Genomic DNA, 15,092 nt, shown 5'->3' with positions numbered 1-15,092 from the left:
AGACTTGTTACCGTCTCTACAAATCACCACATGATCTTTCCCTATGTTTTCTCCTCACTCGCACAGTTCCAACATTTACTTTCCAGAAGGTCACTCATCCTGAGACTACTCTGGAGAAAACACGCTTAACTCTGGAGTTCTCTCAGGACCCTTGACCGAAATGATAAGTGCACTTTGGTGACATAGGTGGCCAAATCAATTCTTTAAACCTCTCCGCAAGTCTCTTGTTGCGCCCAAGACCGTCACCCCCAACAGTGTTAGCCCACTCGACTTCACACTCGTTTGAGTTCGGCTCTGATACCACTAGTAAAGCCCCAACCATCACCTCTTAGTGGGCCCCATGTCCAATCCCAGTCCATGGGCCACCTTCTTTAATGGGTCTCACATCCTCTCACTAGGCCCGTGAGCTCATCTATATCTGAAGGTTGGTTTGTTACATCAGGGAGGTTTTAAGGACTTGTTACCGTCCCTACAAATCACCACATGTTTTTCCCTGTGTTTTGTCCTCACTCGCACAATTCGACAGTCTTTTTCTGGAAGGTCACCCATCCTGAGACTACTCAGCTTAAGCACGCTTAACTCTGGAGTTCTCTCAGGACCCTTGACCGAAAAGATAAGTGCACTTTGGTAACATAAGTGGCCAAATCAATTCTTTTAAACCTCTCCGCAATTCACTGAAACCGAGGTGTCATAATTCACCCCCACTAACAGATCGCAACGTCCTCGTTTCGCACTAAGACTGTCACTCCCGATAGTGTGAGTCCACTCGACTCCACACTCGTCTAAGTTCGTCTCTAATACCACTTGTAACGCCCCGACCGCCACCTTTTAATGGGCCACATGTCCAATTCTAGTCCATGGGCCCACCTTCCTTAATGGGCCTCGCGTCCTCTCACTAGGCATGTGAACCCATCTCTATCTGATGGCTGATTTGCTACGTCCGGGAGATTTTAAAGACTTGTTACCGTCCCTACAAATCACCACATGATCTTTCCCTGTGTTTTGTCCTCACTAGCACAGTCCAACAGTCACTTCCCGGAAGGTCACCCATCCTGAGACTACTTCAGCTCAAGCACGCTTAATTCTGGATTTCTCTCAGGACCCTTAACCGAAAATATAAGTGCACTTTGGTGACATAGGTGGCAAATCAAATATTTTAAACCTCTCCACAAGTCTCTGAAACTGGGGTGTCATACTAACATCCTTTCTAGACAACTAAGTTCCACTCTAGCATCCTATCAAAGATATAGAGCAATCTACCAAGCCTCTTGAACATTATCGTCTTCATAGCCTTGACCCATGGGCATACTTTGCTTTTACCTGCGCCACAATACAAAAGAGAGTAAGTATTACCAAAAATACTTAGTGAGACAATCCTTCCATCTACTGGGCTGTACACACAAGCAATAAGATCTCATCATACCACAATCAATAAACAACAACTAAACCAAGCGATACAAAAAACAATCACAAGATTAGCCGCTGCTGAAGGATGGTGTCGACTGACACCCGCGTGGTGTTGTTTGACACTACCACCTGGCGAAGGTTGTGTCGATCGACACACATCATGTGTCCATCGATGCAGTCTCCTGGTGTCGACAATTACACACCTTTTGTCGATCGACGCATGCTCGATATTTTCCGAAATTCCTAATTGCATCGACGGACACCTCCACATGGCGTCGATCGATGTTCATAGGTTTCTCGCACCGTCCTTGCAGTGCAGTCTCCACTTCCAAACCCATAAACACCTTGTTAATATCTCCCAACTCATCCCTTGTTAGCTTAACAAACCCCACATGTGGTAGCCGAACAGCCTCCTGATCCACACCCTCTAATGAATAGAGCCTCCTATAATAATTTATAGTCAAGCTTTCCAACTCTTGCATATCCGAGATCCATCTTTCCTCATCATCCTTCAACATCTCAATAGGATTCCGCCTACGCTTTATAATTGTCGAAGTATGAAAGAATTTTGTGTTTCTATATCCAAGGACAACCCATTTTCCCGAGATTTCTGAAACCAAATTAACTCCTCTTGTTTTAAAATTTCCTCAAACTCCCGTAATAAATCCTCCTTCTTCTACAACAGAACATCCGATTGATTCAGCTGTATCAAATCCTGAACCGTTTTAATCTCATTAGCAAGAAACTCCTTTCGTTGTGTACAATCTCGAACACTTCTATGTTTCGTTGTTTCAGTTTATCCTGCAATCCTCGTAACGCTTTTGGTGTCGTAATCTCTCTGTTCCAAGAATGCGACAATAAGTCCTTGAAACTTATATGCTTTAACCATGCGGCATCAAATCTAAAAGGTCGTCGTCGTGGATCCCCTTTCCCCTCCTGCACAAGCTGTACGTAGAGAGGAGTATGGTCTGACGCCATGAATGGAAAATGTGTGACAACTGCCTCCTGCCATTTCAACCTCACATGAGCACAACACATCACCCTATCCAACCGTTTTGCAATAAAAGTATTAACCACGCGACCTCTTCGCCATGTAAATTTATTGCCTCTAAATCCCATATCGATTAAAGACATCTCACTGATCCATTCTCCAAAAGCTAGTGAACCAGGGGACAACAAACTATTCTCTCTAGTTCGCTCATCTAACCGAAGAATCATATTAAAATCTCTTCCGATAATAAACGGCTCAATAGTCCCTTGAATAACTTCACTTAGCTTGCCCCATAAGCCACACCTCCGACTCACAGTTGGCGCTGCGTATACCGCAATTATATGCTTCACTTCTTGTCTACTTGTCACACGAGCATGGATAAACTGGTCCAATGACTCCATAATAGATACATCACCCACACTTGATCTCCATAACAACCACAGCCCCACCCCCCACTCTGGCCTTGCGCATCCACACAGAACAATTAATCAAATCCTAAACCCTAATATATACGGCTCGCCTACCACCACCTGCATGTGTCTCGAACAGAGCCAACACGTCTATATGAAATTTCTTCAACATATATCGTATCGATCATCGAAAGTTAGGTTTATTTGCTGCCCGAAAATTTTACATTAAGCAATTCATCATTATTACGCTATACACTCGAGTTTGAATCACCGGGGAACAATGTTATGCTTCTGCTACCCCCACCGCATCATGCAGCTGATCACTCCACACAACCATTTCGTTATTAACACTCTCCTCGTCCGACAACCTTGGAATTAATCTGGTCATCTCCTCCATGCTTGACGACGCTGAGTTGTCTCCTCCTACTCCCGCCAAAACGGTGCCCACAAACACCCCACCTAAACGCCTCACAGCTCATGTTTCAACTCTTAGTCTTTTTCCCGACTCCGAAAGTCCCATTCCACCATTTGTCGACTCAAATACTAGCCCTCTAGTGGGCCTTGCGATATGTTTTGGTTTAGCTTTTGGCCCATTAACTCCAAATTGAAAACCCATGGCCCGTTGAGCACTAGGCCCATCACGTCCCCCATTTTTTTGCCATGAATTTAATTCATCTTTCTTTCTTTCCTTGCAGCACACTCTTACTCGTTGGCACCCTAACAGTAGTTGCATTTTCCTTATTCTCCCCCACCAAAATATCAACTTCCCTTGTATCCGCTCCCAAGCTACCAATAGCGATGGTGATTGGAATAGCGATGTGGGTGACGAGTTTACCATCCTATAGACAAAAGAAGTTCGAGATTTTCTTCCACACTCACCAACTCTACGGTCTCTACATAATCTTCTATGTAATCCATGTGGGAGACTCGTGGTTCTGCATGATCCTGCCCAACATCTTCCTCCTTTTCAATGACTGTTACTTGAGATTCTTATTGTCCACCAAGAGAACCAGACTTGTTTCCGCTAGGATCTTACCTTAAGATTAAGACAACCTCGAACTCACTTTCTCCATTTACGTTTACATTCAATGATTCAAATGAAACAAAAATAGTTTATAGGGTTTTCCTTTCAACAAATATATTTTTAATTATTAATAAATAAATACAAATGCAAAATGCAAACGAGATGAAATCTAATTTTGTCAGATTTCTATTTTAAAAAATATTTTGATGTTGAATTTCATTGAATGCAAATGTAACATTTAACATGTAAATGCCAAATAAAACACAAATTTAGCAACCAAAATCTTATTGAACGTAAACACACGCTCAATAATTTGGGCTAGAGTGCCGTGTTCAGGCCAGCTTAGCACATGTACTGGTTGCAAGAGGACAGGGTCTAAGGGTCCAAAAAAAAATTTACATATATATATATATATATTTGGGTGTATTTTATAAAATAGCACCGGATCTACATAAATTTGAGTCTGGTCTGGCCGTGTTCAAGACAATATACAATGTATAATGATTGTAACCATTTTATCGTGATCTAACTATAGGGCTACAATATACACCAACAAGGCAACAAGTATATTGTTTTTACATGTGCCGAGCATATCCAAGCTTCAATGGCATCCATTCACAATAACTTCGAGCAGCAACTTGGAGAAAGATACGCTAAGTGTTGTAATCAGAAAACAGGGAAGTTGGACTCAAAAGCTTTACACCCATATCTCTTCTTCCATTGATTCTCTCAAAGTTTCTACTAAAGGTCCTTATGGCCCTAACTCTTTTGATGTCTCGAGGTACAAACTCAAAGGTCTTATTTCAGTTTCTTACTTGACTACTTTGTCCTAAGTTTAACCAATTGCCATTCATCATATATAGGCATGACTCTCTAATACTAGTGGGCGGTGGCAGCGGAGTTACACCCTTCATTTCGGTTATCAAAGAACTCATATCTCAGAGCCAAAACCAAAGCACAAGGCTACCATATGTTCTTCTTGTTTGTGCCTTCAAACATTACCATGATCTAGCGCTTTTAGATCTAATCTTCCCATTGGATATATCAGTTTCTCCGAATTGAGGCCTACGTTACAAGAGAAGACAAGAAGCCCGAGACAACTGATGAGCACAGACTTCTATAGACAAAATGGTTCAAACTGCAGCCTCTAGACTATCTTATCTCACCTATTCTTGGACCCAAAAACTTCCTCTGGCTCGGAGTGGTGATCTTATCATCATTTGTCATGTTTCTCTTGCTCATAGCGATTGTCACTCGTTACTATGTATACCCTATTGACCGTAACACATGAATTATATATATAACTTCTCGTACAGCGCGCTTTGGGGCATGTTCCTAGGATGTGTGTGCATTTTCATCTATTAAAAAGGCTGAATGAGAGAATAGAATTACGGGTATCAAGTTAGCTCGGGATTGCCCCACTATTTCACACTTGTTGTTTGCAGATGATAGCTTGTTCTTCTGTAAAACAGAGGCGGCTGAGTGTACTACGGTTATGGAAATTATAGGAGACTACGGGAAAGCGTCGGGACAAGAGGTTAATCTGAAAAATCCTTCATCCTGTTTGGCAAAAAAGTCCCGCTTGAAATAAGGACTCGGCTAAAATCGGTAATGGGTATCTTCAGAGAAGGTGGTATGGGTTTGTATTTGGGTATTCCTAAAAATCTTCAGGGTTCAAGAACCAAGGTTTTCAGTTATGTCAATGAGCGTTTGGATGATCGAGTTAATGGTTGGTCTGCAAAGTATTCATGGAAAGGTGGTAAGGAAGTTATGATTAAGTCGGTAGTGTTGGCTCTTCCAACTCACGTTATGTCTTGTTATAAATTACCCCAGGAGTTAACGTCTAAATTAACAAGTGCTATCTAAAATTTTTGGTGGCCTGGGATAAAGTCTGTAAGGACAAATGTGATGGAGGTTTGGGTTTCCGTACTTTGGAACAATTTAATGACGCAATGATGGCTAAACAGTATTGGCGGTTAATTCATTATCCGAATTCCCTGATGGCTCGGGTCTTGCAAGGCAGATATTTCCAGAACAAACATCCCTTATAGTCCAAGAAGCCATATTCTCCTTCCTTTGCTTGGAGAAGTATTTATTCTATGAAGGGTTTGGTCGAACACGGATCCAGATGGGCGATAGGTTCAGGCTGTCATGTCTCGGTATGGCGAGACCCTTGGATCCCAGATTCTCAGCCACGACCAGCTAATGGTCGAGGGAGATTGTTACATCCTAATCTAATTGTTAATCATTTAATTAACCCAGTTACTAAGGAGTGGTATATGCCAATCTTTGAGGAGTTTATGAACCCTGAGGATATCCAGATTATTCAATCTATGGAGATCAATAAATTATTTAAATCAGATAAATTGATCTGGCACTATACTAAATCAGAGAAATATTGGGTCAAATCGGGTTATCGGCTCGCACGTGAATTAATTAAAGAAGTTGAATATGGGCCGACGTGCACGGCCCTTAGGGCACAGGCATGGAAACTTGAGGTTCCCCCGAAGGTTCAACATTTTTTCTGGCAGATTGCTTCCGGTTCCCTCTCTATGATGGAACGTCTTGCTTATCGGGGTGTACAGTGTGATACCCTATATAAACGATGTGATTCGGAGGTGGAGACCATAAATCATGCACTTTTTGAGTGTTCTTATTCGCGTTGGATCTGGGACTTATTTCCGATTGACATAAGTTCCGGGGGTTTTCCTTATGGTTCAATCAACTCAAATCTAGATTTTCTATTCTGGCGGGTGCCATCCCAGTTGAACGCTTCGGATATATGTCTCCGATTACCGTGGCTTGTCTGGTCAATTTAGAAGGATAGGAATAAAAAAAAATCTGGGAACTGAGGCAGAGCCTATTGACGTTTTTAATCAGGCGGCCAATGATAAATTGTTATGGGAAGAGGCAAAGTCCTCCTACTCGGACTCCATAGATTCTTTTCCTTTGGTTCGGGATCCTTCTCCTCGGTGTCAGGTCGATGGATCTTGGAAGGCTTCTGATCCTTTTGTGGGTTTGGGCTGGTGGTTTTGTAACAGTGAGGATACCACGCTGCTATTGGGAGCACGGAGTCAGCGACGAAGTCCTTCCCCCCTACACTCGGAGGTTCAGGCTTTGATTTGGACGATGGAATCCATTCTGGCGGCAGGTGTTAATTGTCAGAGTTTCGAGACGGATTGTGCAGAATTAGTGGCAATGGTGTCATCTCCCAATGAATGGCCCGCTTTCTCTAACCTGTTGGATGAGTTTAGCTTACTCCGATTATCCTTTCCGTCCTTCATGCTTTCACGGATCCCGCGGTCGTCAAATGTAAGGGCAGACTGCCTTGCTCGTTCTTCGAGATATTTATCTTCTGAAACTTCCTTTGTAAACTTTTTCCCTCCGGTTTGGGCAACCAACTTTGGGGTTATCTTCTAGATTAATGTTTGGTTGACAAAAAATATATATATTATAAATATTTATATTTTTTAGAAAGTTAAACTTTATAAAATATTAATAATATTATAAATATTTTAAATTTTTAAAAAGTTAGAAGATATTTAAAATATTAATAATATATTTAAACTTTTACGAAACTTTAAATATGAGAAATACTCAACCGTTTTAAGAATTCTAAGTATTATAAATATTTAAACTTTATAAGAATCGCCAATCTTATAGAATGTAATTGGTTACGATCTTAATAAATAACATATCAACTCAATCTAATATTTATAGTACAAAACAATAAATATTAAAAATCAAGATGATATAGTGCGAGTTAAAATATCTCGGGACAGAGTTATATAGCGGGACGGGTTTTGTCGATATTTCTATAAATTTAAAATATCATTAATTTGGTGTTGCACGTGTAAAACATCATTTCATTATTTTGTTAACACTATCGGTATCAGAGAATATACATTTCTAATTAAATTGATTAAATAAATATTATGTAAAAAAAATTATATTGTGGTATTATATGGTTTCAACTTTAAACCATAAAATTAATAATTATTATATAATATAACTATAACATATTTAACAAACAAATACAACTTATAATTTAAATATTTTAGTTATAAATAATTTGCCTCGCAAGTGTGCCGCGGATCCTATCTAGTATTTTTGTATAAATAAAACCTATTGACTAATGAATATAATTAAGAGAAATTATTTAGCTACTAAGGTTTCCTCCAATTCTAGGTATAACAATATTTTTTTGAAGAGCTAACAGCGAAGGCTAAGTCTTGAGGTTTTCGAGTACAAGAAACACCATTATTCTTGATTGACAGCGTCTATTGTGAAGAGTTGGAATAAGTTGCAATATAACTAACCCTACTCTTCACATTAAGTTTCTTAAAGTTGGTTCCTTTGGTCTTAACTGATTTCTTGAGATGGAAGCCACAACCTGACCTTCGTTCAAGTTCCTCTTTTATTTTATCATAGAAATCTACCGTGGCATGGTAAATGTACTTCATGCTGTCCTGGTTAAAGCCATCTATCTTATAAGTCAAAACCATAGAAAAATTCGAACTTTATAATACACATTATTTTATATATCAACAAATGTGGTACTTTCCATTGCATCTGTGAAAAGCCCTTTAATAAAAGCTCAAGTTCCTCCATATGCATCATACTTCATACATATCATCAAGCGATGTGAGAATAAGATTAGTGCATTAGCTGATATAACTTGTGCTTACTGAGGCTCAAAATATGCTCCAAGTGACCACAAGTACGCCTCTGTTATCCTATATCCCTTGTGTGATATACATTGCGATAAACTGATGTATGGGATGGGATGATTTTCCACCATATAAACTGATCAGTGGTCTTTATCTTTTTGGCTTATAACCTTGTACAATGACCTCGCAAACTCTATTCATGTTTCGTAGGAAAATTGTGGTGTCTTACTAAGGGACAAATGTCTTTTTAATTCGCAAGTATAACATGTGACTCTGTTATAAAATTTGTCCCACAATCACTCTATCCCAAAAAATATGAATTAGGGAATAAGACTCAGCCTTAGGTCTAATATCATGATGGTTTAAATTCAATATGAGAAAATATTTTTGTTCCTATCAAAATGAAAATGATGCAAAATAAAATAAAATGTTTCAAAAAAATATATTTGTTTAAGAGGTGCTAGTGATCTAGATTATCTTGCTAAAAACTCCTTTTGTCGTCGAAACACCACCAATTATTTTCTATGAAAACCTCATGTCATAAAGGAAACTCTAGCAAAGAAGAGTACTCACTAACCTAAAAATACAAAGAAAAATTAGAAAATTCAAAAGCTTGCCAAGACGATGGTACTCTACTCTATACATATATGGACACCGAAGGAATCTTTTTTTTTTTTCATATGAAAACTAAAGGAGTACGCGTTGTGGATATTTATCCGCCATACATAAACCTAATAAGTGGTCGTTCTCTTTCTCCGACATATCTAGTGGGACGCCAATATGTCAAAAATTTGGTCGATGTTCTTGTTCGTTATTACAATTGAATTCCTTTTTGAACGTTTTTTTTTAACAAAATAGTGTACAATGATTGATTATAATATATCATAAAATTAAAAGAGAGTCATCTAAGATGACTTAATACAATAGCAAAATAACTAGAATAGCCCATATCTTTTTTTTAAAAAGAGCTTCTAACCATTTTCATATATTAAAGAAACTGCCATCTAACTATTTTTGCGTCTTCGGGATCGTTTCTGATAAGCTGATCATTGAGCTCCTCTTTATTTCATTGCGGCTTAGACACTCTCTCTTGGATTTTCCATCTTACTCCCAGAACTCTCCTTAAATAATGGTAAAAAGAAGAAGTTTCCAATTGCCTTGCAAGGCAAGAAAGAGGAGGAAACTCTAGGTCGCAAGTTCATGGTCTGTGTTATATCAAACTCTGTTACCTCACCCACCTTTGACTACCGCGCCTTTTTCATACATCGTAACAGCAGCGCCGTGATGGACTCAACACGGGTAGCTTGTGGCAGACGTTTTCCACACGAACCTCTATTTTTGAGCTTTTCAGCCATCAAAGCACCAAATTCGAACCTCTTTTGTCTTAGATTTTGTTCCGCTTACGAGTAAGGGAGGAAACTCGATAGAAATATCAGCAGTTTGAAAGGTTATTACAATATGTTTGGTCTGCAATATGCATGTACGCACCTTACATTTCTAAAAATGTTTTAAGATATTTGTCTATATTTTGAGAATTTTCAAAAAGGTATCACTTCTTTAGTTTTTAATACTACCATCACTTTTTTCTTTTTCCAAAAATCACATATCCTAAGTCTCGAGGGAATTCAATATACCAGGTTTTGACGAATTCAAGCAGTTCATGAACAATTTGTGATGGATTCACCAAAATAATCCATATAATAACTAAAAACCAGCGGATTTAGCTATTAAGTATAATGGTCTTTTTTTTTTGTCAAACTGTTACCACTATAATTGATAAATTACACATAAATACTCATAAAACATGTACTTATACGAAATATTTATTAGGAAAACATGGTGGAGGCATAACTATCATTCTTGAACAGCTTGCGGCTAAGGCTAAGTCTTGAGGTTTTCGAATGCAAGAAACACCATATACATAAGTTACTACCGTAACTTATATAATCGAGTCATGCACATTCTTATTCAAATATAAATGGATTCACCAACAAAAGTAAATATACGAAGAGAAATGGATTTACTACCAGAAATACAAGTAAACATACAACAATGGATTCACCAACAAAAGTATAAATACAAAGAGAAATCATGGATTTATTACCAGAAATACAAATAAACGTACAACATAAATAAAAATGACAATTCGACCATCATAGTGTAGAGAATTCATTCAATGGATTGGAATAACCACCTCCACAACATTCTCAAATAGGTATACTTTCAACGAGCAAAGAAACGATATGTGCCTTCAAGTACTCGGGGTGGGTGTAAGAATCTTGGTACCTATAGAATACATCGATGACACGGGAAAGGTTAAAGATTCGCATCAAAAGAGGAAAAGGAAACGCATGAGGCCTCATTAGCTCTTGGTTCAAGTCCTTCCATGCATCTGAAACAATGTTTCCCATTTCTTCCACAGCTATTTCCTTGGAAACACCAAACTGATTCATATAACAATCAATTCCAGTTGCTACATGCTCCCGTTTGTGTTCAAACTGCAATTACAAAATACCAAACATATTCAGTTTGAAAAATTAATACGTATATACATATATAGTTAGGATTCCAAACTTGAATTGTTCTCACTTCGTAGCTGGAAATGTCATCTGTGAATCTACTGATTATCTCAGAAGCTACCCTAATTTTAGGATGTGAGCTTAACCATTCAAAAGCATCAAGTTTCGCGACATCTGTCATCCTCACGAATGTCACGGCTATCAAGGCATAGTAAGCTGAAGACAAGATTGCATTCTCTTTATACTCATCAAATGTAGCAATGTAGTCCTTTTTCAACCACTTTGCCTCTTGCATATATCCATTCGCTGTTCTTTGCAACTGATTGTGAAGAGTTGAGTTAGATATATTGGATAGATATATACATAATCAGAAAATCAGAATGATGCTTAAAGTTGGTTCCTTTGGTCTTAACTGATTTCTTGAGATGGAAGCCACAACCTGACCTTCCTTCTTTCTCAAGTTCTTCTTCTAGTTTATCATAGAAATCTACCGTGGCATGGTAGATGTACTTCATGCTGTCAGGTATCCCATTAGGAGCAGCGGGAAGCCACCTGCGTTAAAGACATCTATCTATCTTATAAGTCAAAACCATTATTAAAAATAAAAAATAAACTTTATAATACACATTATTTTATATATCAGCAAATGCGGTACTTTTCCATTGCATCTGTGAAAAGCTCAAGTTCCTCCACCGTTCCAAATGCATCATACATATCATCAAGCGCTGTGAATAAGATTAGTGCAATAGCTGATATAATTCGTGCTTGAGAATACTGAGGCTCGAAAAATGCTCCAAGTGACCACAAGTACGCCTCTGTTATCCTATGCCGTGTGTATGTAACTTTAGATTCAATCTCCATGTCATGGTGCCACCTAAATATAATATGAAAGAAGTTCAACAATCCATGCAAGACAATTATGTATATGTGTTGAGTGGCCATGATAGTTGTTACCTTGCGACCCAAGAAAGCTCTTCACGGTGTAATATTTGCAGCAAATTAAAATCTATCTTTGCAAACTCAAGTATTGTTGGGTCACACGACTCTTCTTCCTGGTAGTATGAGATATATTGTCTCGTTTGTATCCTTGAGATGCCTTTGTGGTATGGATGTCTCAGGGCATTCTTGATGCGAATTGCGAGATGGGGGCTAGATTGAGACGAAATTTCTTTTAAATGAAGGCGTGAGAAAGCGAGAGCCTCGTGAAAAATGTCTTCTCCGTGAGTGCTCCATTGTGCAGATTCATACAAACTTAACATCCCGTTTGCATCGGCCACCAAGTGTCCTTTGAACTTCCCATTTTCGTCAGTGAACTTCTCAAACATATCTTGAGGTGAATAAATGAAATTTGAGTTAAATGAATACCATGAAAAGTGTGTAGTGTTATATCTTAAAGTATTTTTAATTACCAGCAGAAAGTTTAAAGCCAAATTGCCTGAAAACTTGAAAAAGTATTCCAACCGTGTACAAATCGCATTCGTCTTGTCTTATCATCTGATTAAAGTCAGGACAATCAAATAACTTATCCAACTGCTCTACAATATATCTCTCAAAATGATAAGAGACACCGAGGCGGCATAAAGCATCGATGAATTTGATGTGCTCTATTGGATTCGCTTTGGAAGACATAAACGATTCCTTCACAACCTCCTTTAGCGTAGCATGCTTCTCTTTTAACGTGTCATTACCCTATATGGCAATGGAATAATTGAGTATACATGAGTTAATAAAATCATAGTAGGCTACAAATATTAAATACTGCATGACATGATTAAATATGAAAAGGATATATATACGTACGAGGTCAGACTTTGAGAAAGAGGTTAGGGGATCTTCCCAGATGTTTGCAGGAAAATCAGCTAGTGGACGGTGAATGTCACTCCCCATGCTAAAAGTTTCAGGTAGAAATTGTTTTCTCACTAAATGATTCACTTATGGTTCTACAAATGATATTAAGCTTTGCATATACAACTAAGTTCCATACACATATATATAGAAATGTTCGAGAAAACCATTACGATAACGAGTTTCAAGATTTAGGCGTTGGACGATTTTCCACCATATAAACTCATCAGTGGTCTTTATTTTTTTGGATTTTAAATATGGTCAACATTGTACTATACAGTTTACGTAGGAGAATTGTTACCTCTTAGACCATCTCCACTAGAGCAATTCATGTAAGTTGCTCATAATTAAACTAATTATATAATTAATATTAAATTAATTAAAATAATTTATTAACAACTTTAAAAATCGTCTTTCTACTAGAGAACTCTATCAAAATTGCTTAATCATTAAAACAATAATTTTTTAAACTACAAATTTCAACCAAAACTAGAAAGCAAACATCTACAATGCAAAGGATACCAACTTTTATCATAAAGGATACCATTACTTTTGTTGTTGTATAGTATAGTAGTTGTGTATATGAGGACAGTGGAAGTGAAACTCCATATGGTTTTGGTGGATAAAAACGGAGCATTGGTGTTGTTCTTAGAGTTAAGTGCTGAGATGTACAAAGCTGGAGTTTCAGACAACATAGAAGCTTACATTCTATTTGCCCTAGCAGAGTTTCTTTGGTTCTCTTTGGATAGAACTTGGATTGGCTTCACCATTGCCACTCCTCTTGGTATTGCATGTCCCTTAGCCGAAATCATCATCATGCAGTAAGTAAACTGCGCGATTTTCAAACCATCACTCTGTTTTTTTAACAGAATTAAGTAACAGATCGACAAAACCTGCATATAAACAGATACTTCCATCTATTGTATTATCCAGAAGCAAACATTGAGATCTTTGACACGTAAAAAAACTTTATACAGCAGACATCTTTAAACAAAAACATAACATGAATACTCTGTTTCTTTTTTTGTTTTGTTTTCTGGTGAAGGGTGTAACACCCGTGACCCAAATTGTGTTATTTTGGTGAGGGTGTCGATCGACACTAGTGGTGGTGTTGATCGACACCTTATGTGGTCGGGTGTTCGGTTCGATTTCAGGATTCTCGGTTCAAGCTAGTTTGGTTTGGGGGTCGTATTTAAAGTGGGAAATCGACATTTTTGGGAGAGAATACGTAATTGTCGCCGCTTTTGAGTGAGAAAGAAGAGAGAGAAAAATCCCCAAAAGTTCTTGTGAGTTTCCTAAGATTCTTGAAGCTTTTGTCCCTGTTCTTGTGAGTTTTTGGCTTGGAGGTTGGAGATCTAAGGCTGAGAACGTGGGAGAAGCTTGTGGTGGTGTGTTTTCGTCATTGTTGGTGAGATCTCTCAGTTTGGCAAAGGTAAGTGCATGACCATAGCTTATCTAAGTTGAGATCTCTGTTTCTGTGATTCTGTGTGTTGTGTGGTTGTTTCTGTTGGTTGTTTGTGAGTTTTCGTAGCTCCTGAGACTTGGATTCGTTCCTGGGATCTTGGGGAACGGAAAGGAGAAGCTTGGAGGCGAGATTCGGAGTTTTTGTTCGAATGAAATCGATGCTCGGCATCGGTGTCGGGCGACACCAGTTGGGGTGTCGGTCGACACCAACGCGAGGACGACTCAGAGACTTGGTGAGTGTCGGTCGACACCATGTGGAGGTGTCGGTTGACAATGCTAAGGATTTGGGAATGTCAAACAGTGTCGATCGATACCACTTGTGGTGTCGGTCGACACCAGATAACCAGTGTCGGTCGACACCCTTCTGACAGCGATCGGTTTATGTCTTGTTGCTTTGTGCATGTTCCTGGTTTGTTTTATTATTGTTGTTTGTGGCATGCGAGATCTTATTGCTTGTGTGGATAGCCCAGTAGATGGAAGGATTGCCTCACTAAGTATTTCTGGTAATACTTACGCCTCTCTTTTGTGTTGTAGCGCAGGTAAAGGCAAAGTGTGATCGTGGGATCCAGGCGATGAAGAGGAGGATGTACTAGAGGCTCGGTTGTTTGCTCTGTATTTTTGTTAGGATGCTAGAGTGGAACTTAGTGGTCTAGAATGGATGTTAGGAATGTTGGTTTCATTATTGATTATGTTCTGGATTATTGTTGGAATTGATGTCATGTTATTTCTTAACGGTTATTAATTATTGGAGTTGTTTATTTA

The 15,092-nt window shown here is 38.6% G+C and overlaps 1 protein-coding gene and 1 pseudogene across 1 annotated transcript; one reads left to right on the top strand and one right to left on the bottom strand.

Moving 5' to 3' along the window:
• On the top strand, nt 3,469–5,197 carry LOC104709318 (annotated as a pseudogene).
• LOC104706692 (alpha-humulene/(-)-(E)-beta-caryophyllene synthase) lies at nt 10,636–12,939 on the bottom strand. The gene is made up of 7 exons (XM_010422902.2): nt 12,822–12,939; nt 12,431–12,710; nt 11,976–12,348; nt 11,677–11,895; nt 11,435–11,573; nt 11,092–11,340; nt 10,636–11,000 (listed from the first exon to the last, which is right to left on the bottom strand). The coding sequence occupies exons 1-7, from the start codon at nt 12,906–12,908 to the stop codon at nt 10,710–10,712; spliced, it is 1,638 nt and encodes a 545-aa protein (XP_010421204.1). The 5' UTR covers nt 12,909–12,939; the 3' UTR covers nt 10,636–10,709.

The sequence above is a fragment of the Camelina sativa genome, chromosome 8, assembly GCF_000633955.1.
Source record: "Camelina sativa cultivar DH55 chromosome 8, Cs, whole genome shotgun sequence".
Taxonomy (NCBI): domain Eukaryota; kingdom Viridiplantae; phylum Streptophyta; class Magnoliopsida; order Brassicales; family Brassicaceae; genus Camelina; species Camelina sativa.
The sequence above is the reverse complement of the archived record's forward strand: the minus strand, read 5'-3'. Positions and strand labels throughout refer to the sequence as shown.